At 38.3% G+C, this 24,547-nt stretch overlaps 1 protein-coding gene across 1 annotated transcript; it reads left to right on the forward strand.

Moving 5' to 3' along the window:
* The first annotated feature begins 116 nt into the window (after positions 1 to 116).
* Positions 117 to 24,125, forward strand: USP38 (ubiquitin specific peptidase 38). The gene is made up of 10 exons (XM_033060212.1): positions 117 to 830; positions 2,125 to 2,260; positions 6,495 to 6,624; positions 6,877 to 6,978; positions 9,726 to 9,884; positions 10,234 to 10,427; positions 10,949 to 11,042; positions 11,877 to 11,983; positions 13,073 to 14,420; positions 17,784 to 24,125. Exons 1-10 carry the CDS (start codon positions 146 to 148, stop codon positions 17,943 to 17,945), a joined length of 3,117 nt encoding a protein of 1,038 aa, XP_032916103.1. The 5' UTR covers positions 117 to 145; the 3' UTR covers positions 17,946 to 24,125.
* Positions 24,126 to 24,547: the final 422 nt, after the last annotated feature.

The following is a 24,547-nucleotide window of genomic DNA, read 5'->3' on the forward strand; positions in this document are numbered from 1 at the left end:
CAGGAGCCGCGAGGGCCGCGGGGGCAGCGGCGGCATTGCGCGGCAGGGCGGCGAGAGGGCCGCGGGGAGGCGGCGGCGGCGGCGGCCCCCGCCGAGGCCTGCTCCGGCCCGCCGCCGCCGCCGCTCGGCCGATGCGCTCGGAGCCATGGACAAGATCCTGGAGGGGCTGGTGAGCTCGTCGCACCCGCTGCCGCTGAAGCGGGTGATCGTGCGGCGCGTGGTGGAGTCGGCGGAGACGCCGCTGAGCCAGGCGCAGTGCCGCGCCATGTTCGCGCTCGGCACCCGGCTGGTGCTGCAGGGCCCCGACCCCTTCCAGCGGCAGGTGGGGCGGCAGGTGCTGGACGCCTACGGCCGCTTCCACCGCGCCGAGTTCGAGGCGTTCTTCAACCGCGGGCTCGTCCTCGGGCTCCTGCAGCGCGGCTACGGCGACCTGAGCAACCGCGACCCCGCCATCCTCGACTACATCCAGGCGGGGCTGCGCCTCATCATGAGCTGCCCCTCGGTGCTGGAGCTCTTCGAGCTGCTGCAGGTGGAGGCGCTGCGCCTGGTGTGCGAGCGGCCGGCTCCGCCGCTCTGCGCCCGCCTCTGCCAGCTGCTGAGCGACTTCCCGCAGTGCCTGCCCCGCGGCAGGAAGCTCTCGCTCGCCTTCTGCCAGCAGCTGGTGCGCAGCATCGCCCACTTCCAGAGCCAGGGCACCCGGGAGGCCGAGCTGCGCCTCTACGTCTCGCAGGTGACCCAGGTCAGCGCGCTGCTCAGGAGCGTCTGGAAGGCCGAGCCCGACACGCTGCTGCCCTCCCTGCAGGAGCTCTTCGCTGTCATCTCCGCCGCGGGTGAGCGGGAGCGGTGCAGAGTAACGGGGGCATGAGTTATCCAGGGAAATAGGAAAGCCTTAGCGCGGGCATCGCCTGGGAACCGCTGCTTTCTCACCTACCTACATAAATGCAACTTCTTGACTGTCGAGAAGGCAAAGCCTTTTTTATTTCCTGCCCCAAAAGCTAGAGGGTGAATAGTGATTTATTTTGCTGTGGAACATAATGGTGTTTGGAAAAAACCCTGGTGCAATGATATGCTGAAATGAAGTGTTGGGTGCCCTGTTAAGAAAGATTTAAAGCTATCAGTAGTAAATTGCGTATAAATATCTCAAAGGCTGTTGCCGAGAAGTTGTTGTCAGACTCTTTGGTAGTGCCTAGTGACATGACAAGGAGCAAAGGCCGTAAACTAAAACACAAGTTTGACCTTAACACGAGGAAGAACTTGTTTAACTTGAGGGTGGCAGAGCACTGGAACAGGCTGCCCAGGGGGTTCGTGTAATCTCTCTCTCTCTGGAGATGTTCCAACCCCACCTGGGTGTGTTCCTGTGTTACCTGCTCCAGGTGATCCTGCCTGCAGAGGGGTCAGGCTACATGGTCTCCAGATATCCCTTCCAACACGGTTCTGTGATTCAACGAAAAGCTGCTATTCCTTCTTGCTCCTTGGAACTGTTTAACAAATTGGGATTTATAAGTACATATAGATAATATATGCAAAAGCAATATATAAAGTTTTAAGAAGCATCTGGTGCCTGAGTAATGGAAATGTGATTGTAAATCAGTCCTTTTTGACTTCTGAAATCTATGAACTACTGTAATAGTTCGTATTGGAAAGTACCTTTGCTGTTGATGCACCTGAGAAACTTAACATTGCACTTTGCCATACATAAGTGGTATGGTTACCAGGGATGTTAAGATAGGATGTGGGGAATACCAGCTGCACTAAATTACATTCATTATACTTCATGCTAACAGGCTTAACATGAAGTATAATAAACAACTTATGGTACTTTTTTTTAGAAAAATACAAAGCCTACTTCTCAATTCCACTTAGGGTGCAGGAGGAGGAGGAAGTTGGCAGCTTGTCACTTGCTTGAATGGATATGAAATGAACTAAAGGAGTTTGTAATTCACTGCTGTTCATTGCCCTTAATTCATTGATACATCCTAGTTTTGGTTTGGCTTGCGGTAATAGAATGCAAGATGTAGGACAGATTTGTTGTCACTTTTAAACTATGGTGAAGTTGTACTAAAGCTTTTGTCTATGGGATTTTCTTTTTAGTTTCTTACATTTTATCATGTTCAATTGTTACAGATACTTCATTTGAACCTTCTGTTGCACTGGCAAGTCTTGTGCAGCACATACCATTGCAGATGATTACAGTACTCATCAGGAGCCTTACTACAGATCCTAATGTGAAAGATGCAAGTATGACTCAAGCTCTGTGCAGGTAATGTATTTCATTGCTAAGGAAGAGAAGAGTTCTCAGTCTTGCCTGTCTTGAAGTTGTTACTTAAGTTTCCATTAAAAAACCAACCTAAGAAAAGCATAAGAAAGAGGAGCTTTTTAAGTGGTGTTCCACATCATGCTTTTTGGTATGTTAAGGTTTAAAGATATATTTTATATAATACATATGATGCTGTGGGTGTTACTGGCCTGGTTTCTGTTTAAGATTGCTGCCTTCATTGCTATTTGACTTCATTCTCCAGCTCTGCTGGTGTGAATGAAGAGGGTTAAATAGAAACTAATAGGAAGCACCTGTACTCCTTTTAAATAACATCTTAAGTGAAGTCTCCTGCTTTATGGAAGTTGGGCTTAAGTAGGAAACTTCATGGGGTTTACAGTCAAGCTGAGAAACAAGACCTTGTTTTCAGAAGATGAACCTTTCTGCTTTTCCAAGAAGCAGGGTAGCACTATTAGGTGGTGGGATTAACCATCATCTGCTCTGAAGAGAGGGGATAGTTGACAATGAGTTTTACTGCTTAGTTAGTTTTCAGGGATTTTTGTGTTAGGATTCATAGAGAACAGCCTCTATTACCCTTTTCACTCAAACCCTCATAGGTTTTTTGAGTGCTCTTTGAATGATAGAGGAATAGGAATGATGTAGAAGCAATTGCATATTATGTTTGTCACTGATCTAACCTTGAGTAAATGTGGTGGAGATGAGTAGCAGTGTAAACAGACTGGGATTAAGATTGCAATCTTGACTAGTGTCTTCAGATAGGTGAATAATAGTGATGCAGCAAGATGACAGTGGTAGAAGGATAAAGACCTTGAAGTTTGTTTGGTTTTGTTTTTTTTTAAACCCTATTGAACAAGCTGTTACTGAGCACTGAAGGGTAGGAAAATGGGTAATACAGTTAAACAGGGGACAATTAGAAGTTGTTTAAACAATGACTTCTAAGAAACCTTAAACTGAGAGTTCAGTGTCTGCAATGTTTTTACTTTTAAGTACATCCATTTGAATGTAGTGTAATACTTAAGCTTTCATGTAGTGTAGCACTTGAAAATCTTGGTGGAATACTGAGTTTTCACACTGGAAACATTCCTTGTGTTTACAGTAATTGGAGAAACTGTATTTCAATCAAAACATAATGAAAAGCAGCAGCATTAGTAATACAATTTGGGGTAAGACCTATTGTTTAGGAACTTAAAAGAATCTCCCTGACTGAAGATACTTCAGCTAAGGTGTGTGCCCACCTAAAAGTCAGAGCTGGGAAATTCAGGATTTGTTCATGCTGATAATTTGCCAGTCATGTGCTGGTGATTCATTTTCAAGTTAGTGTAGTTTTAACATTTTTGTTGCATTGCTGCATCAAGACAGTCTTTTCATATAACTGTAACTTGAGAACAACTTCTCTGTGTGCCTTTGCTTAGGCAAGTAATGCAATGCTGAGCTTTGATTACAATAGAAGCTGTTATTATCAAATAAGTGCTCTCTTCTTGGTACCAGCCATGTAGTGGGTGAGTTTTTCTCTTGTGTTTGGAAGGCAAGGGCAGTCTTACTTGCTTTGCTCATTCTTTGAGGTAATACTCTCTCTTAAGAGCCCTTAGTTTTGTTCCATGGAACCTTGTTGGTTTTGTTTCTGGATACTCATGTCAGCACTGCATCCAGTTTCTTTTTCTACCTCTGGCAACCCTTTGCAGTTATTACTCTCTTCTGGCTTAGTGGAGCAATTGTTAAGAGTTTAATGCAGCTGGAATGTCTGGAGCACCAAATGACAATGCTGTCATCAGGCTTGCAGCATTCCCAGGAGATGCAGAACTCTGGGCACAAGAAGGTCTGATGAGAGTCAGCAGCGCTTTGGTGACTGTAAATTAGAGATCTTGTTGCTCACTTCCTAAGTAAAACTTCTGTGGCACTGCAGAGTCTGCCTAAAATTGAACACAGAGTAGTAAATAATTTATATTTAACAGGCTCATAAGTGAAATTTGTTCAGAGGGGGCGATATATCAGACAAGATGTTGTTAGAAAGGTTATTTGGATTTTGGCTTGAGCTAGTTTTGATTGACTCAGCTGTCTCATGAACCCTTACCTGAAGAGCATCAGTGAGGAAAAGCAGAAAATTGTTGAATCTCTTTGAGGATACATGGCTCTACTTCAGAAGAGTCTTACTTCAGAACTCTGGGAGGAAATGAACTGGCTGTACTCAGGGTCCTGACAAGTATAATGCTTCTTTGCTCTTCAATCCAAGTATCTTTCTTAGCAAAATTTTCAGTTTCTCTGATACTCCAGATATAACCGGTGCTCTGTCCTATTGTAAAAAATATACTGTAAAAGACTTGTAATTTGTTGGGGGTGCCAGGTAATCTAAACATTTTCTGTTCCTATTTTGGATTTGGTTTTTTCTGATCTGAGGGATTCACACCTGATTTATGTGTGAAGAAGATACTTTGTGAAAGAAGTTACTGTCCGAGGTTGCACAAATAATTTTTTTCTATTGAAAGATATCAAAAACACTGTCCTTCCTAGGCACATGCATGGGTAAAATATCTGCTGCTTTTATGGTGGTGTGAGGCAGAAGGTCCTCTTGAGGCTTTTAAGATTGTCTTAATCTAGTCAAACCCAAAATAGCATCCTCTATTCATACTGATGGTCATCATGGCCCATGCTAGTTTCTGCCTTTGCAATCAATGACTGCATTTTTAAGACAACAGAGCAGAAGCCAAGCTAGTACAACCAAAAAACTGGTCTTTACCTATCAGATCTAAGTTTTAATGTTTTTTGGGAGAATCTCAGGCAGGTCTGCAAGTTTACTTCTGTCTCTTCTTCTGGCTTTCGTTTCTGCTCTCAAAATCATTAACTCTCAGATTAACAGTCAGATGTTTTACAGTAGTGGTTCTGATGTAGGGCTCTACAGAATACTTGTCTAAAGCAGTTAAGAAAACAAAATATGTCATTAGGCTTAAATTAGCTCTGCAGATTTTTCTGACATTGCTGAAAAATATGAAGCTACAATTCAGGGAAGGGAAGATTTGAAGATGATTGGACTAAGAGTTGCGGGATTTTTTTTTTTAGGTTAAGGTTATTTCTTTGCAGACAAAAACAGTTTTGGCCTGTGGTTTTGATTCTCTGTTTTAGAAGATAGATGGAAAGGTTGCTCAGGATAAACATGTTTTGAATTTAACATCTTGAGGGAAATGAGAACTTTGTGTAAATTCAGAGCAGTGATTATGATGTTGCCATGTTTTTTCCCAATTTTTTTGTAGCAATATGGAAGAAACTTGGTAAGATTTGTGCTTGCTTGTTAAAAAGGCAGTTCCAAAGATCCCTTATTTTAGAGAAACCGTTGAATCTTATATCTGCAGATTGTACATAATTCTAAGATATATACATTATAACTTGTCTCAGTATCTGTCCACTCTTGTGGTAGAAAGTTTTTCCTTCCATCTAGTTAGTGCTACCTCATCTTGCTTGAAGAAAGGAATCTTGTGGACAATTAAAGGAAATTCAAAACACTGCCAATTAAAATACCTGAAGAGCAAAGCCTAGATTTCATGTTTTAACTCCCTTACAGTATTGTCTGTGTCTCATCTGCTTGTCTGCCTTAAGGATTAGTATAAATTTATTTTTAATTTAAAAGGATAGAATACCTCTGTTTTCTGTTCCTGATATTTCACTGTATTTTCTAGGCACAGGAGGTCCCTTCACTTCTTTTCTTAGCATAAGTGAAGTTTTCCCTTTTGAGATGTGTGTAGACCCCAGACTGCACAATATTTCAAATGACCAGATTTTACCTTTAGAGATTTTGAGTTGGCTTCCAGGAATGTAATTTTAAGTTGAAGAGGCTTCCTTAGCAGTCAGTTGTGGTCTGCTTTGGAGTAAAAGGTGTTAGAGGGGAGCTTACCAGGTGCAGGTAAGTTTTTGTCAGATGTAAGCTCAATGTCTGTAAAATCAGGGTGCATTTTCTAGACTAACAAGAAACAATACAAAATATTGACTTTTTCATTCTTTGGTATTTTTGGGGATGCGTATTTACTTCAAATGTATTAAATAAATTGTTATTAATTTCAGAATTAAATGACCTGAGATACAATCAAAATTAATTTACCACTTACCTTACTTACTGTGAGTCTTATTGTATAAGCATGTAGCAAGGTAATATAGAGTATCTTTTTTGTTGGGATTGAAGTTAGTGGTGTATTGCTTATTTTATATTTTTTATTCTCCTACTGCCTTGCAGAATGATTGACTGGCTATCCTGGCCTCTGGCTCAGCACGTGGAAACATGGGTGATTGCACTGCTGAAAGGACTGGCTGCAGTCCAGAAATTTACCATCCTCATTGATGTCACTCTGCTTAAGATCGAATTGGTATGTTGAAAAAGAACATTCAAAACTGAGGGAGGGGGACAGGAGTTGCTACCAACTATGCAATTGTTAAATCTTTTTATTGTAACATACAGTATCTGCATACTCTGCAAATGTGGTGTAAATGCATCTAAAGCTGTCACTTGCATGCAATGATTTTGTCTGTTTCAAATGGTTGTGTGTTTGAAGATTTGTTTTTGTGCTTGCTGAAATTCTACTTTGCAGATTCACTGAAATAAATGTGGGTTTTTTTAGGTCTTTAATCGACTTTGGTTTCCTCTAGTGAGGCCTGGTGCCCTTGCTGTCCTTTCCCACATGTTACTTAGTTTCCAGCATTCTCCAGAAGCTTTTCATTTGGTGAGTTACTAAATAACTGTTTTTCAGTGCTTTGAAATGTCACTCATTCACTGTGTGATTTCTGAAATGGGTGTAAAGAGCAAAAGAATTGATGTGCTTGGATTTTGTCTGTTGGAAGGTCCTAGAATCAGGTTCCTGTGGTCACAGGAAGGCTTTTTAGCTTCCAGATTCAACCACTCCATATATGACTGGAAGCAAGCATTGTCCTTCCTTGTATGTACCTATTTCTGGCAGGAGTATCTGGGCACCACGTTTTGACTGCATGCTTCTGGAAATCCATTTTATGTGTGTGAAATTGGCTGATCAAGTTGGGCGGCAAGTGGGTTTTTGAGGACAGCTGTTTGGGGAAAACAGATAACAGAGACAATCTGCTCTATGTAACCTGGTCACCCTGAATAGACTCATGAGACCAAGAAGTGCTTCACTTCCAGAAAGCTGTACTGTGTCAGTGTTCTTGGACAAATTAAAGGTCACCATTTTTAATGACCCTTCAAAATGCATTTCATTAATTAAGGCCGTAGATAGGAGGGTATGACAGTGACTGTTTGTATTAATACAGCAAGGTGTTCCCACACTTGGTGTTCAGCTTAAAGTTTAGGAGAAGTGTCTGAGATTTATTAGTAACAGCCTTGCACATTGCTTCTAAGCTGTCCCCAAGGCTCGGAAGGGATAGAAAACCCGTTTTTTTAATGTCAGAGTAATTGCTTATGCCTGTTTACACTGCTTTTTAATGAGACATGTCTGAAGTTTCTGTGCTGTCTTAGGATAGAAGTTTGAGTCACAATTGAAAGCTTTAAATATGCTCAAAACATAAATATTTCCTATATTAACTTTCTTGCTTTTCTTCTCCTGAGAGAGATGAAACAATAGAAAAAATGCAAAATATGAGATAACTTATTCTAGAAAGTGAAATTTGATTTAACAAAGAAAATGTCTATTGAAGACTGCCTGCTGTACTGCATAAATGCCTCCCTGCAAGATATGACCATTTTTGCTCCATTTTGAACAATTTTCTTCACTATCATTTTTTGTGCTACTACCATTTAATATTCTGTAATATCTTCCTTCACTTTAAGTGCTTGTTTATTTTTTAAATTACAAATGGTCTGATTATGAAAGGGTCAAATGCACATTTCATAAGTAGGAATGAATTTACTTGGTAATGCATCTGAAATTACATTCTCCCTCCTTACACTTGAGCATCATCAGCATAAATTAGTTTGATATTTTTATAGTAGAAGCATACTTGTACTTATGATGTAGAATGTAAGATCATCAAAAATCTATTCACATATAAAAGTTTAATGCAACCTCAACCCAGAACTGGTAATTCTGTGTGTATTCAAAGTGTAACATTCAATATTATCCAACCTGCAGAATTTAACTGACAGAACTGAGAACCTGTGCTTTTTCTGTTCTTCCCATGTGTTTTGTCTGTGCAGAATTATCATATCTCAGATCTGCTTGATCCAAATCTCCTTGGAGCTCAGTAGTTGCTTTCTCATTGCTGTCTACCCACATTTATAAAGTGGAAGATAGAATTTTTTCATTGCAATAGCTTTCACTATTGCCTTGTGGTACAGTGAATACTTAATCTTTGTTTTTCTATTTAGACAGTGGGTATCTTGCCTACCTAAAGAGCAGTGTTTATTTATGAGATTTTTAAAAAAATTTTATGCTCAGAGAATAACCAATATTTGAAGAAATGGCGAATCAGTATTTTGCACCTATAGTTTTTAACTATATCAGTTCTTGTAATTGATATACCTTTCTCAGATTCCTATATTCTTGTCATTCCTGTTATTCCTATATTCTTGTCATTCATGTTTTGTATTTCATGTCTTTAGCTTATAAATTGTTTGATAGTAATTAATGATGAGCAATTATTCTATCAACTTCTTTCACAGTTAATCCATTTTGATCACTTGGGAACTGGGAAAGGTGTCTGAAATACTTTGGTTCACAGTGAGAAGTCCTTACTCTTTGTAAATTGCTTTGAAAGAAATTTCTACTTGGTGTCTTAAGGTTAATGTCTCATGCATTTAAGAGTAGAGAGCTGTGCTGAAGAAGAGGAAGGAGATGAAGTAAACATCTCTGATTGTAATCTGACCCAATTTAAAGTAGTCCTGAATCTGAACTAAGTGTCATAGATTACCATAGCTGTGGTAGACTTTCAGCTCATAGTAAATGACATGGTCATGGTGTATGGAGCTGAGCTGCCTCACTAGGTGGAGCTGTGGGCCAGTTTCCTGCTTGTAGGAATAGCAGGAATGTATTCATTGGCTCATGAGTCTAAACATTAGGTTCTGTTAAATGAAAATTGACACGTTTGTATTAAAAATCATATCTCTGAAATCAGAACAAGATACTAAACTGTTAGTTGTGGCACAAAAGCAAAATATTTGCAGTTAATATCCTTAGTAAGATGAGTACTTTTGGGCACTATTTAAAACCTTAGCATGCACCTTCTAAGTTCATAACATTCCTTTCAAAACCTGCTATATGAGTTAAAGACAGCATTGAATAATTAATTGTACTGCTTGAAAATTGTCATGTGTAAAGAATAATGTATGGTTTTTCAAGTCATTGTTTCTCAACCACTTCTTATCTAATAACAAATCTATCTATACATGCCCTATCCTTTGACATGTGTAAACCAATGAAGTTCAATGAAGTATTTTGTAGAAGAAAAAAACCAATGAGCAAATGCAGTTAACACTTTTCTGTTTCTTTGTTTTCCCATTCAGATTGTCCCACACGTGGTCAGTTTGGTTCACTCCTTCAAAAGAGATGGCTTGCCTTCCAGTACAGCCTTTTTGATGCAGTTGACTGAGTTGATACACTGTATGATGTATCATTATTCAGGATTTCCAGAGCTCTATGAACCCATTCTGGAAGCTATTAAGGTACATTAGGAATGTTAAGAGTGTGGAATGCTTTTTTGTTTTCCCAGATCTGAAGCTGTAGTTCCACAGATCTAAATTCTTCAGAGCTTCCATGTGGAGAAAAGAGCTAATCATGTAATCTCATGTCAACCTTGTGCTTGAAATATAAAATAAATATAAGACTTTGAAGGAAAAGGAGGGGAGGGAACAAAGACAGGGTGGCTGTTGTATTTCCTTGGCTATCAGGGACAGCAGCAAGACCTTGAAGGAGAATTGGGGAGTAGGGGAAGATACAATACTGCTGAATGGCAGGACCTGTTATAGAAACAAATAAAAAACCTATTAAGTGTGTAAAATGTTTCTCTTGTAGGATCTGCCCAAACCCACTGAAGAGAAGATTAAGTTGATCCTCAGTCAGAGTGCCTGGACTTCTCAGTCCAGTTCTTTGCCATCTTGTTTATCTAGACTTTCTGGAAAATCTGAAACTGGGAAGACAGGCCTAATAAATCTAGGAAATACTTGCTACATGAACAGTGTTATTCAGGCACTTTTTATGGCTACAGAGTAAGTCCTTGTTAATAGCTCTTGTCATTGCAAATAATTATTGCAGTTACTGCCTTCTTGATTTTTCACAGAATTGTAAAATGTCCTGGGGTCTCTTGGCTTGCTAGAGCTGAGTGGTTTTCTTTGCACTCAGTTACTGATTGCTTTGTTCAAGTTCTACTCTGCAAGCTGCAATTTTAGCCACTAAAAGTCCTAATCCTTGTGCCTAGAGTCAAAAGACAAGTCTTTTTTTCTTCACTGTCCTTACTCACTGCTGTATTGTAAAGATTTTTGGTGATGCTTTTGTTATAATCTGGAAGGGTATTGGAAAAAGTCTGTCTGTATCCCATTGCTACTCGCTTAAATGTTTTAAAACATAGGTATTTGCAGTGTTAATTCTGCACTAGAGCAGAGTTCCAGTATTAAAGGGAAGTGTTATGTGTTTTACTTTCTTTCAATTTCAAGTAATTGCCCCAGCTGGAATGATAGCTGCTTTGTTAGAAGTCTAGCAAGGAAACTGATGTCTCTCTCTTTCATTTCAGTTTCAGAAGACATGTTTTATCTCTGAATCTAAATGGCTGTAATTCCCTAATGAGAAAATTACAACATCTTTTTGCATTTTTGGCCCATACCCAGGTATGTCAGTTTTCCATCTGCTTTTCGTAAAACCCAGATCTATACACCAAAATCGAGAAACAAACATGATGCCATGGGAGTCCTTTTAAGTATATCAAGTATAAATGTTCCAGTTTTGTATGGGAATGAGTCTGCCTTTAAATGCTTAGATGGTGTGGATGGACTTATGAAATACATATTTCACTAAGTGGAAGATATTGGTGTTTTGGTGTTTTTATGAGTAGTTTCTTTGAGAAGCAAGAATGAGAAAATCCAATTAAGACAAGAGTTGATATATAAGCTGATTTTATGTATCTTTTTTAGGGGAAACTGTGACCTCCTTCAGTGATTTTTTTACACTAAATTTTATTGTAGTTCAGATTTCAATGTGAATGTTATTAGCTGTTCCAAACATTTTGCTAGTGCTGGAAAGGCACAAGACACATCTATTCTCTTTGAATAATAGCAATAAATTTGTGAAGGGGATGAGGCTGGATCAACTTCAAAATAAATGGGTACTTATGAAGTACTGGTGTTCTGAAGAAAGCAAACAGGTTTTTTAACTCACCAGCAAGAATGGTAGCTGCTATTATGCATAATACCTGACTTGCACTCACTAAACATTAATATTTGCCAGCAGGATAAACTATTTTTATCTTTGTACTAGAGGTGATTGCTACAAAATTAATGGCTCTCCCTTTGTATGATTAAGCTGTTTAAATGTTTGTGTACCATGTATTTCATTCAGCTACTCTGGGATAATGTAGTCCAAAGTTCAGCTGTTAATATTAAAATAGTATAACCAATTTTTAAAGTAGTTCCTATGTAACCCTGCCTGTTCTCTCACTTGAACAGAGGGAGGCATATGCTCCTAGAATTTTCTTTGAAGCTTCCAGACCACCATGGTTCACCCCTCGATCCCAGCAGGATTGCTCAGAGTATCTCAGATTCCTGCTGGACAGGTATGGTTATGGTGCCATTAATGGGAATGAATCTACAGTCCTACATCTTTTTGTACTCTTTAGGAGCAGTTGTGTAACAGTTTCACTGCATGAGTAGGCATTAGGAATTTTCAACCTCATTCCTGTCTTTCGCTGGTTTTTTTGTATGGTCTGGGAGCTACTTTGCTTCGTGGGTTTAGACTGTGGTGAAGTCTGGATGCCATTTTGAATCCACATAATTGAAAACAGGTTGTGGTGGTAACATTGTGCCACTTTTATAACTCTAAACATGGGTGTTACATTCAAGTCGTGGTCCTGTTGTTCAATTAATGTGGTTGCTGAAAGCAGTTTAGTTGTGCTTCTGGAATTTCATGTTGGTGGAGACAGCTGTATTTCATACAAGGCACATAAGTCACAGAGATATGTACATGTCTTTATAATCAGATAATTAAGTAAGCAAATTAACTGTGGCACAGATAAAATCAGTAATACCTGAATTTATTAATAACACTCTTTATTTTTGGCTTGCTGAGATGGACTTAAGCAATATTGCTTTAAGACACATTCCACTTCTGGAGAAATCTATCTCAATAGTGAAATAGTGTTCTCATGTTTTTTTCCCTGTGTCTTAGGTTTCTCTTTTAGTTTGGATTTTCTTGCTGTAGTTTCTTAACTTTCCTGACTGCAGAATTCTGACATTTTCTTTGGAAATAATTTGGCAGTAGACAAATAGTTACTTTTTCTCTTACAAAGTCTGACATACAGGACCAGTCAAATGGAGGGCTGATTTATTAATACAATGTAATGATAAATAATAAAAACATTGTTAGGGTTTTTTAAATACTTGCCGGTTTTTTAAGTATATCCATTGTGTTCTGTTATATATAATGAGACCTGCAATAAATGTACTTGTCTCTTGTACTCTGTTTTGGATAGTACAGACCTCTATGGTTCAGCTCCCTTGTATTAAAAATAAACAGTTTTTTTTAGTGTAAGACACTTCTAGCAACTTAACCATCTGTATTTTTTAGCTGGAAAAAGAACCTGAAATAGTGTGACAGCATTTGGAAAACAGCACAGCTACTTGGATTTATTTTTCTTTGTCTTCAGGTTGCATGAAGAAGAGAGAACTTTGAAAGCATTGTCCTCAACCAAGAATTCTGAAAGCGTAATGACTGACGAGCCCCAGGCACAAGAAGCTGTCCATAAAACACAAGTATTTACTGGAGCACCTTGTATGGGAAGTGATGAAAGAACTCTGATTGAGAAGATGTTTGGAGGAAAACTGAAGACTAACATATGCTGTTTGAACTGCAAAAGTATGTCTCAAAAGGAAGAAGCTTTCACAGATCTCTCTTTGGCTTTCTGTCCTCCAACTTCCTTAGAGAATGTTGACCCAAAATGCGTGGAACATTCTGAAGTGAAAGATGACTACATGGTGCAAAGTAATACTTTAGCAACCAGTCCTGCTGCAGAAACACCTCTCAGTAATTTGGAAGAAAATCGTGGATGTGACACAATAATGAATGAAGGAACCATAGAAGATTGTTCTAGTGAGCCAAGCTCTGAGAGTACCACAATTTCTGAACTCAAAGTTGAAAATAATGGGGATATTTCTCAGAGTCTAGTAGGTAATAACACCCTGTCAGTTACAGACTTACTCAATTATTTTCTGGCACCTGAGATCCTTAGTGGAGACAATAAATATTATTGTGAAAAGTGTGCCTCTCTACAGAATGCTGAAAAAACTATGCAAATCATTGAGGAACCTGAATACCTCATTCTCACTCTTTTGAGATTTTCTTATGATCCAAAGTGTCACATAAGGCGCAAAATCTTGGACAATGTTTCTCTGCCGCTTGTATTGGAACTGCCAGTGAAAAGATCAACATCCCCTTTAGCTGTTGTTTCAGGAGGCTGGTCTGTTGGTGTGGAGATTTCTGATACTGGAGAAAACCTTGCTAAAAAACTGAAACCCTCAGGTGCTGATGAAGTGACCTGCCCACAGTTGGTGCCCTATGTGTTAAGCTCTGTGGTGGTGCATTCTGGTGTATCCTCTGAAAGTGGACATTATTATTCATATGCTAGAAATGTTACTGGGTCAGGGCCTTCTGGGCTCTGCCACCAGTCTACAGCTCTTTCTTTAGTTTCTCCTCAGGATAAATTGTTTACAGAGGAGAGTCCTTGTACTGTTGTAGAAAATGAGCTGGACACTGAGATGCCGAGAGAATGGTTTCTCTTCAATGACAGCAGAGTGACATTTACCTCATTTCAGTCAGTCCAGAAAATCACCAGTAGATTTCCAAAGGACACTGCTTATGTTCTGTTTTACAAAAAGCAGAACAGCACCTGTGGCTTCAACACTAATCCAGCAAATGGCCTCTGGGTAAATGGAGACCCTCCTTTACAAAAAGACCTCATGGATGCAATTACAAAAGATAACAAACTGTACTTGCAGGTAAGATGGAAATTTTGTGTAAAGAGTGTCTCCTTAAGCCTCACAGGAGGCAGTCTAAAGGAAAGAACAAGGTAGCTTTTAAGTGTTCTGCTATATTAACTTTATAAATCACTAGTCTGGTTTCATCTTGGTGTTGTTGAACAGGTTTCATAGCAAGGTTGTCACTGTTGGATGGAAAGTGCCAGGGAAGATGGCATAAACTCATTTCAGTTTAAACTTTGAGTGGAGATGCTTATATAGGTCGTTCAACTGCTTGAAATTCCAGACACGAGAGACAGCAAACAGTTCCAACTTCCATTGTCTTTACGAAATTACAAGAGTGGCTTAAGTTTACTTAAAAACTTTGAAGTGGTGTTTTTAGTAGTGCATTCTCATTTGTAGTGAAGTTTTACTTACAAAACTGCTTACCCAAATGCTGGAACAACTGAAATGATGACCAGATGTGGGTGACTGGATTCTATTTTCACTTTGCTGCCCATGCCATATCCTCTGTGGGACCAGCACTGCCAGCAGCACACTCCCTGTGGTCTGAGAACTTCACCTAGCTGTGGCAGCTCTGTTTGCTGTTAAAAAAAAAAAGTGTTCTCCACACTTCAATATGTTTTTCTTACAGCATTGCTGCTATTTTTGGATGTTCTAGGAGTATAAGTGTGTTTTACTGTGTGCTCTTTGGTGGGTTAAGCTGTTCCTGTAAGGGTTATAAGCCAACTCAAATTAGAAGAACTAGGTAAATTTAACTTAGAAAAAATGAGCTAAATCTCACTGTGGAAAATCTGCTGCAGGTGTTTTACAAGTTTTACAAACATGAACAGGAAAACTGAGAGTTTGAATTGCTGTTGCTATTTTCAAGCTGTGAGGTTAAAGCATTTATGTCCTGTCTGTCTTTGCTTATATGCCATGTCTTGTCTTCACTTTCTCTTGGCTTCTCTAGCAGCTGTCTCTGATCACAGAATCACAGAATAGCTTGGGTTGGAAGGGTCCTTAAAGGCCACCTAGTCCAACCCCAGCCATGGACAGGGACATCTTCAACTAGACCAGGTTACTCAAAGTCCCATTCTGCCTGGCTCTTAATGTTTCTAGGGATGGGACATTTACCAACACTTCAGGCAGCCCCCAGTGCTTCACTACCCTCATGAAAAATTCATTGTTATATCTAGTCTAACTCTACCCTTGTTTAGTTTAAAACCATTCCTACTTGCCCTATTTGGTGGGTTTTTTTCCTTTTTAAATTGTAATTGTCTCAAAATGAAAAATATTTTCCAAGCATATTATTTTTGTTTGCTTTCTATGGTTTTTTTGCTTGTTTTTAGATCTTTACCTACCTTTCACTTTTGAATTCTTCAGTGTTTGCTTTCTTTGTAGTGTCTCAATAATCTCAGAATTTCTGAGCTCCTGACCTTTTCTCATTCTAATTGAGGCTCATTACAAGTGTTTGGTTACTGTTTTTCTCAAATTAATGCTCATACTGTGATTCACTGAGTTAGATTATTCTAATTTTAAGATGCCATATTTCACTGTTGGTTCAGAGTTCTAAACTAATGTTTTCCAGCTAAGTTAAGAATATATTTTTCTGTCCTGAGAAAACCTTTAATTTTTAGAAGGCATGTTTAAAAATATTCTGTATCTTACTGCTTTTGTTTTGTTATTGCATATCAGTTTACCACATGGTAAATTAAGATGTTTTGAGTATAAATAACTAAACCTGCAGTAGGGGTAGCTCCCACTCAATTTAAAGCAGATTTTCAAACCTTTTCTGGGAACAAGTAGAAAGCAAGAAGAGGTGCTCCACATTATTCAAAATCCAGAGAACTGTGTTGACTATCAAGTTTTACTTAACTACTGGGATAAATATAATAAATATAACAATCTGAAAACATTGAGCACTTTTAGAAATAAGGGTATTGCTTGTGAAAATGCCAGTGCTGTAAGCTAAACAGTTTGGTAGAGTAGTTTTTCAACTAAACAGGCTATTTATGTGAGGTCTCCTATTTTTAATCAGAATCTGCAATTGATTTCTGGTACTATAAGTGAGTTTTTAATATTTCCTTGTTATTCCTAGTAAACTTTGTTAGTTTTTGTGTTGTAGAGTTAGCCTATCACTCCACATATTGCTGGATATAATACTGTCTTCAGGAATATGCCCAGTACATTTGTGTAGACAGTGTCCTCCAAATATCTTATATAATTTTGAAAGTAAGTATGCATTGCAGTCCTTAGTAGTGTACAATAGTTCTAACTTAGGCTGTCATTTTGAAGAGGGCAAAATAATTTAAACTCATGAGGACTACTTTTAGTATTTGGACAAGTCTTCAGTTTAGTGATTTCATGGCAGTATAATAGAGTCTGGAAGATTTGAAGGTGACCCCTGTAGTTACTAAAACTCTGTTCTAAAGTTTGTTCCCATTGCCTTGAGGGACATGTGTGGTGATGAAGTGTCATGTGAAGGCAGCTATCAGTATGAGCCATAGCACTGGAATATTTTCAGTTTGTTGCCAGGCCCCACTGTCTTTTCCTGTTAACCTTCCAGAGCTAACACATGGCTTCTCTCCCTCCATTCCTAAAACTCTTGGGCAATTTGAGAAAAGTATACTAAAGATACAAAATTGCTGCAGGGTTTATTGAGCTAATTGGCCAGAGACAAAATAGTGCCTGATATGGCTAATGGTGGAAAAGCCTGTGCTCATCCCCTTCTTAGATGCCTTCAGAAGCCTCAGGAGCATTCAGCTGAAAAAGCAGCTGGCAGGAGGCAGAGCTTTCCTGTTCCTTCCACTTGTGCGGGTACATTTTCCAGAGGTTGACTCTCATTTTTATGAAGTGCTTGAGAGATGCAGAGACTTATTAAGTTATAACAGCTAGGATAGCAATAATACTTGAAAGCTGAAAAGCTGCATAGAATAGAAACTAGATAGCTTGTCCATCTTTTGGCCTTTTATCTGAGTATATTGTTACTCTATGCAGTTGATTGAGTAGAATGTAAAAGTGTCTTTAAAGTAATTAACATTGATTTCAAGATTTTACCTTTTGACTTTGCAACCAAGAATAAGAGCATCTGAAAATTGCTAGGATGAAAATTTATAGGAAAACATATCAAAACCAGTTTTGTTATCTTCTCATCAGCAGTCTCATTTTTAGTGATGTCCCACGTTGCTATAAAATACAGTTTTAGCATGAACTCAGATGGATTTAAATGTTTCACTTATGCTTGCTGACAATTGTGGATCTTAGATTGGCTGTGGATGTTCAACTTGAAAGTTCAACGAAACTGCTCACCAGAAATTAGTGATGTTGTTTTAAAAACCATTTAAAGGGCATGAATGGTGGGTTAGGAGGTTTTTTTTAATTGTCTTTATTCTTTCATTTCAGGAGCAAGAGCTTAGTGCTCGAACACAAGCACTTCAAGCTGCCTCAGCCTCTTGCTCTTTCCGACCCAATGGATTTGATGACAATGATCCCCCGGGAAGTTGTGGGCCCACAGGTGGAGGAGGAGGGGGTGGGTTCAGTACCGTCGGTAGATTGGTCTTTTGACTATGAAGACAACCTGGAACACACTGGTTCCAAAGCAGCCTAGTACTGCTGAGGACAAATAAAATACTGAACTCTGTCAGATATTGTACCAGGCTTTGAGACTTGATCCTTGTCAAAAAGCAAATATTGGTGTTTTTTTGGTTATGTTTTATTTGAAATAAATAAGCGCATAATGGAAAAAAAACCTACCTCTTAAAAGTTCAGTTGCTTTCATAGTAAGATATGCTTGCCCAAAACCCAGAAAATTAAGATTTTTTTAAATTAAATGCTAATGACATTGCATTAAACTGAACAAAATGCACTTAGATCAGTTTCTCTTGTCCTCATCCACTGAATGAAGAAAGCTCATTTTTTACTCTGATGGTATTGCTTTATGTGAAGACCCATTTTCAGATGGGTTAAACAGCATCTGTAGTCTCTCACCCACTGCTTATTTTCAAATACAATACCTTTGTGAATTTTCAGAGACGATGCAATTTGTAATGAAGGCAATAACTTTAATGTGACATGATACACTGCTTTCCAGGTGAAAAATGATTCAGTCCATTTCCAGTGTAAATGAAAAGAAAAAGATTTATAAATATTTGCTAACTTGTTATCCAAGAAAGATGCATGTTGTGTAGGAGCAATGTTTTTAAATAGAAATTGTTAACTTTGTAGCATTTCTAATTGTTTTGAGGATTTTAAAATTATTTCAGGGAATATATCTGCTGAGTATTGGAAAGGAAGAGATTCTGTATGTGCCTTGCAGTACTGTAACTTAAACTCTCTGCGGCTGCAAAAGATGAGAAAAATGTCTTAGTAGTCAATTATTTTTTGCCAGCATTAGAAATTAAGACATTTATAGAAAGCTTTTAGGTTTCCAGAAGTAAGCATCTGTTAGTTTGAAATGTAGTAAGTGTTGCCCTTTATTTTTTGATTAAAAAATATACATAGCTAGTGATCTATAGCTTTCATGGCCTGTACTGCTGAGAAAAAAGTGGTCAGAAAAACAAAGCTATTGTTTGTGAAGTCACAGAAAAGCTGCCTGTATTGATCTTTGCTGAGGATCTTTGCTTCTAAGAGTCTTTTGAAATTTTACCTTTGGATTTTAATGGTAGAGAGAATTTTGTGGTGAATTCAGGACTATATTTTTTTTTTTGTCTGCAGAAGCCCAAAATGGTTCTGCCTAAGGAGCAGTGTTTGATTGCTCATTAGGCAGCAGAGGTTGAGGAGCCACTCATTTGAGTCTTGGCAGAAGTAGCAACTTTGGTTTTGATGTGCAATGAGGATAACAGAAGTAAAGGATTTAGGCTGTTGAACCCAGTGATTAATTGTTGAGTAATCTTAGAGTGAAGTGCAAATTTATTTAAAGTATTTTTACAAAATTCTGCACTGTTTTTGCTGTGTTTTTACATTCTATTAGGCAACAAAGTGTGTCCTTAAAAAGCATGTGGACCTGGCAGGTTTTAGCATAACTGTATAAAAATAAGCAAATTTCTTAGAAAATGCTTTTAAAAAGCATAAGATGAGAGACTGAAGTCTTGTTCATACGAGCCTAAATATATGGAGTTTAGTTTGAAAGGTAACTTAGCTTGCAAGCTATTTTTATATTATCACTATGCTATTTACTAGAGGTTCAGATGTTATACTTAAGAAAGCTAGAGCAGCTCACTTAGATTTATTTTTTTTTAATACTTTCCAAGCTTTCTTGTGACAGCTTGTGATACTTTGGCTTTGGCCTACTCTTTCCAGTGCTGTCTCAGCTCTAGGTCTCTGAACCAGGGAATCAACCACAGAAACATGGAATGACCAGCATGAGGAAAGTTCATTTTGTTGTATCTGGATGAGATTTTTTTTGAAAGTTCACTTTGCTTTGAAATTCTGTAACTTTGTCTAAGAGGTTTTTTTATTTCCTTTTACGTTTCTCTGCCAGTTTGCTCTGGTTTGAAAATGTTTTATAGGACAGGTTAATTTGGCTTTTTTCTCCCAGACTGAGGACACACTAAAAAACTGTCTACTCTTCACATTACCATGGAAATATTTTGTCTCTGTTTCAATTTACTGTTCATTTTAAACTATTAGTAAGTAGAAGCAGGGGCAAGTGGTTTTATTCAATATGAAATCATAATTTTGTGAAGGTCAGTTTTGTTTTTATGTTCTCACAGTAAAAATGCAAATTATGTAGCCTACCTAAAAATAATATGCAGTATGTCTTTTGTATACCTGTTGAACTATATTTATTTCATGAGCTCTTAGAAGGCTTTCTACACCCTTGTTTGCCTGTTCTAAATTAGGTGTTAAATATGGAAAATTTGCATGAGAATAATACCAATCAGGTTGGATCTGGTTAGGTGCAAGATGATGGATGTCTGAAACTGAAAATAACTTTTTTCTTTCACCTTGTTGACTTCTGTCAATGCATTTGCTTGGGGTTTTACAAGTAGATTTTAAAATTCAGGATCCCTTTTTGCAACTCTTCTTGCTGACTTGACAGCTGCCCTAGGCTGGTGAGTCATAGATCCCCAACTTGGAAGGTTTAAATAAACCTAGTGGAAGTGGAGAGTTATTTCATGCTTTGAAATGTGCATCTTTTTTATTGTTTACAATAATGGTGTTGCATGCCACTATCTTCTGGACATGAGAGAAAGATGTACATGTGGTACTTTGATTTGTGTTGCTCGTGAATGAATGCTGGATGGTTTGTTTATTTATTTACATTTCTGTCTCCATTCTTAATGTGTTTTCTAAGTTGAATCAGTAGAAAGATACAGAATGCAGAAGACTATTTCAAAAGCTTAGGGATTTTTGTTCTTTCATCAGAGACACAGTTGTACCAAACTCAAGGGTGCTATGTCTTCTAAAATCGTATTTGCTTCTACCAAGACAGAGTGTGATTTGGTCTTTGTTTTAATGGTCACTGGAATTGCATTGATTTCCTTCTGTGCTGTTAATTTTGTACAGTTTTTTCATGTGGAGCATCAGAGTGGATTACTGTGAACATCTCCCCTGTAACAAGTGATTACAATGTCTATGAGCCCATTTATCCAGCATGAGGAGAGAAGAGGCTTTTTTGGATAACTAAAGAAATCACACTTTCTGGCTAACTTTTTTTTTTTTTTTCTGTGTTTCCTTCTCTGGAAAGTTCAATATTTTATCTTCTCTATGCTCTGGAAGTTTAATTTCATGGGTGAGCCTTAATTTTTAATTTTTTTTTAAATCTGTAGCAGTAAGTTTTTTCATTGAGTTACAACACTTCTCTTGTACAAGTGACAAGCAAAGGGCAGAAGCTCTGGGAGCTGAGTGTTAACACAAAACCAAGTGGGTATAAACTTTCTGTAAATAAAATTTAGATTAGAAACAAAGTTCCTAATTCTGGAACAGCCTTCTGGGCAGAGTCTTGCTTTGAAGGAAGAGCCAACTATGTCTATGAAAGATATTAAATGCAAAGTGGTGTCTGAATAGTAGGCAACTAGACCTGATAAACCAGAGGTCCCTTCTAGTCCCTTCCTAGAGTTTTGCTCCTTTGTTGGGTTTCCTGTCTTGCCACATTGCTGGTTTTGTTTTTAAGGCTCAAAGATTTGGGGGTAAATAAAGAGAGTATTAAACTGTGACATAACAAAAGTTAACTTCCCAATTTTGGGTGATGTTGGTCTCTGATCCAGAGGAATGGAGCATAAAAGTTACCAAATCATGGCAAGTGGAAGCTTGGAGGAGTTGTGATCTAAAGCAATGTGCTCAGTTTCTAACACAAGGCTGATTTCCCTGGGAAACAACCTACAATGAGATGTAATGAGTTGTAGCACTTGGTATCATCAGTAGGTTGTAATCAAATGGAAATTATTGGACATTTTCAAAGAGTGAGCAAATGATCTATGATGTAAATGAGATCAGAATAGACTATCATGAAGGCTTTCATGTTCCCTGCAGCCAGTCATCATAGGTCTACCTAAATCCAGATTCAGAGCTCTGAGTAACATGTTGTTAAATCACTGAGGTGTGGGGTCAAATGTGACAGAACTGAGAATTTTGCAGTGCTGTCTGGGTTGTGTCTGACATGAGCTCTGCTGTGGGGTGTAGTGACGCTGCCTCAACACGTGTGCTTTTGTGTTGCAATGCACACACACATCCCCCAGTGCACTGGGAATCTGCTTCTGCTTGAATTAAACCAGATCCAAGGCACAACAACCAAAACTACCCAGAGTGATGCACAGATGAACGTTTAATACAATATGTGCCCTCCTTATTTAAAATGGGAAATCTTCTAAATCTGCAGGATTCTAGATAGGAATGTGGATTCAGGATACACGTTTCTTGTTAGTTTTTATTTCTTTTTCTCCAGTGCAGGTATTTTTAGCAATCAGGTGTAAAAGTGCTTTAATAGACACATTGAAGGAGACAACACTGGGTGGTTCCTCATGAAGTTGCTGTAGGAAAGAGAGACCATGGGTGGTGAAGAAGAGCTGGTACTGAACTGAAATGGGACAAGTGCAGAAAGGACAGGATGGCTCTGTTCTGATTTAAAAATTGCACATGTCTTAATTTCACTGCTGTAAGTTTATTCCACCAAAGGATACTTTGTCAACAAGCCTTGTTATCTGAGCCTGATCCTTCAGAAGTTTCCACTGTATCATTATATCCATTTATATTTTGAAGGAAAAATGTCTCAGTAGGCATATTGAAAATATGCTGCTGAGTGTATTTTTGAGGTTGACATTAAAAAAATGAATTCAGCAACAGGATATGTGATTGTGCAAGCAGCTGTAGTATCATACAGCATCTTCGAGGCCAGTGGTCTCCAAACTTTCTGGTTGCACACCCATATCACTAAAAACTCTTATGTGTGCACACACTCTATGTATATTTATTAATTTATAACTAATATATGTACTACTATACTAATTTATTATGTACATACACAGGAGTAGAATTTGAAAAAGTATGAGAGAAAAGTGAAATAAAGACTATTTTTAAATTATTTAAAATTTCGTTTGTTAATTCTGCAAAATGTACTTTCTTCTTGCACCCAAATGGATCCTCTTGGGGTGCATGCACCTCACTTTGGAGACCAATTCTTTAGGGTATAGTCTTGGAAAGAGTTTTAACTTGATGGGAACAGGTATCAAAACTGACCAGTTTATAATGGCAGTTTCTTTTACTCTGATTACTGGCTGTTTTTAACTTTGTGCTGCATGAGTCTGTTGTGGATCTCTGTTTATTCAGAGTTCTTTGAAAATTTAGTCCAAGGGCTGTGAACTGTTTTGCCATGTTTTCCTACAGTATGCATTAAATGATGAAACAGGAGGTGTCAGCCTTAAGTGGTTTGCAGAAATGCCAAACAATTCCAGTTTGGAGGGGAGGGCATATCTCCTGCCAAACACAGGGATGTGTTAGTACTTGGTTTTAAAAGGTTAGTACTATTTTTTCAGCTGACTTGCCCTTTCTCAAATGTTCACTGAAGAATTGCAATATTTAATGCTCAGCTTCTCAGAAGAAAATAATTAATTTTCTTGCTGTATCTTTCCTGGTGTTTATTTTACTGAACTGCAGTTGAAACCATTTTTACAGTATGCCTGTTCTTTAATCTTGTAAACTGGCATAAATTTTTAATAGTATTTCATATCAGTTTTTAAAAATCAATGGGGCAAAATGACTGTTTGTGTATTGGGCTCCATAAAGAAGTCAATATATATATTTTAAATGCCTCAAAAGGTGTTTTAAAGTATGTAAGTTTTGATGTGTTTGGAGAGGCAAGAGCGATGTTCTAGTGAAATATAACAGTGGTGATTTGGGGTTTTTAATTGTGTGTTTTACCTGTAAATATCAACCTGAAGGATCTCACACAAAAATGTGGAAAGCAAGTCATCTGAGAACTCTAGATGGTCCAACTGTATCTGGATAATGAAGTAGCTGGATTTCCTGTGTATTTGCAATGCAGTGGTGTGACAGTGTTTCATTTGACTTGTCTTCTCACTTGGTGGTACTTCAGTCTTCAAAGAAGATGAAATTACTTCAACTTGTTGAAATTATTAATAAAGGACATCACAGTTGGTTTAAATGCAGCCTTTCTCAATGAACATGGAAGTTACAGCGCAGAAACATTCAGGCCTCCTGTAAATAAAGACATGACTCTCAAAAGTGATTTTCAACTTTTCTGTATTTTTCCTCAAGTTTCCCCGTACTAAAAGTTGAAAGAAGGCTTTTGGGTTTGGTTGTTTTTTCTTGACTACAGGAATACCTAGGAAACTCAAACAAGTAACAGGTCAGTTAATAATCTGTGAATTACTACTGGGTGCTGAACTGTGTGAGAGGGAAGGGCAAGGTTTGGATTGCCCTTAGAATATGTAGTTTGAAGTTGAGTCTCCTCGAGTTGGCTGCCCACAGTTCCCTCTGGCATTAGAAACAGCTGCCTTCATGTGGTCTCCGGATTAAGTTTGGTACTCCCTGGGAGGAGAAAATCGTGGGAACCTCCCCTTCATCCAAGTCCTATTCAGGCTAATTGGAGAATTATTCTTGACCTGAGCTGTTTCAATTTTGCTTTAAGTAACTTGAATCTGCTAACTGCCAAGGGAAAGGACAGATCAAGCTTTAACATAATAAAGAAGCTAATACTATTTTTAATT

Source organism: Catharus ustulatus, chromosome 5, assembly GCF_009819885.2.
Source record: "Catharus ustulatus isolate bCatUst1 chromosome 5, bCatUst1.pri.v2, whole genome shotgun sequence".
In the NCBI taxonomy this organism is placed as follows: Eukaryota; Metazoa; Chordata; class Aves; order Passeriformes; family Turdidae; genus Catharus; species Catharus ustulatus.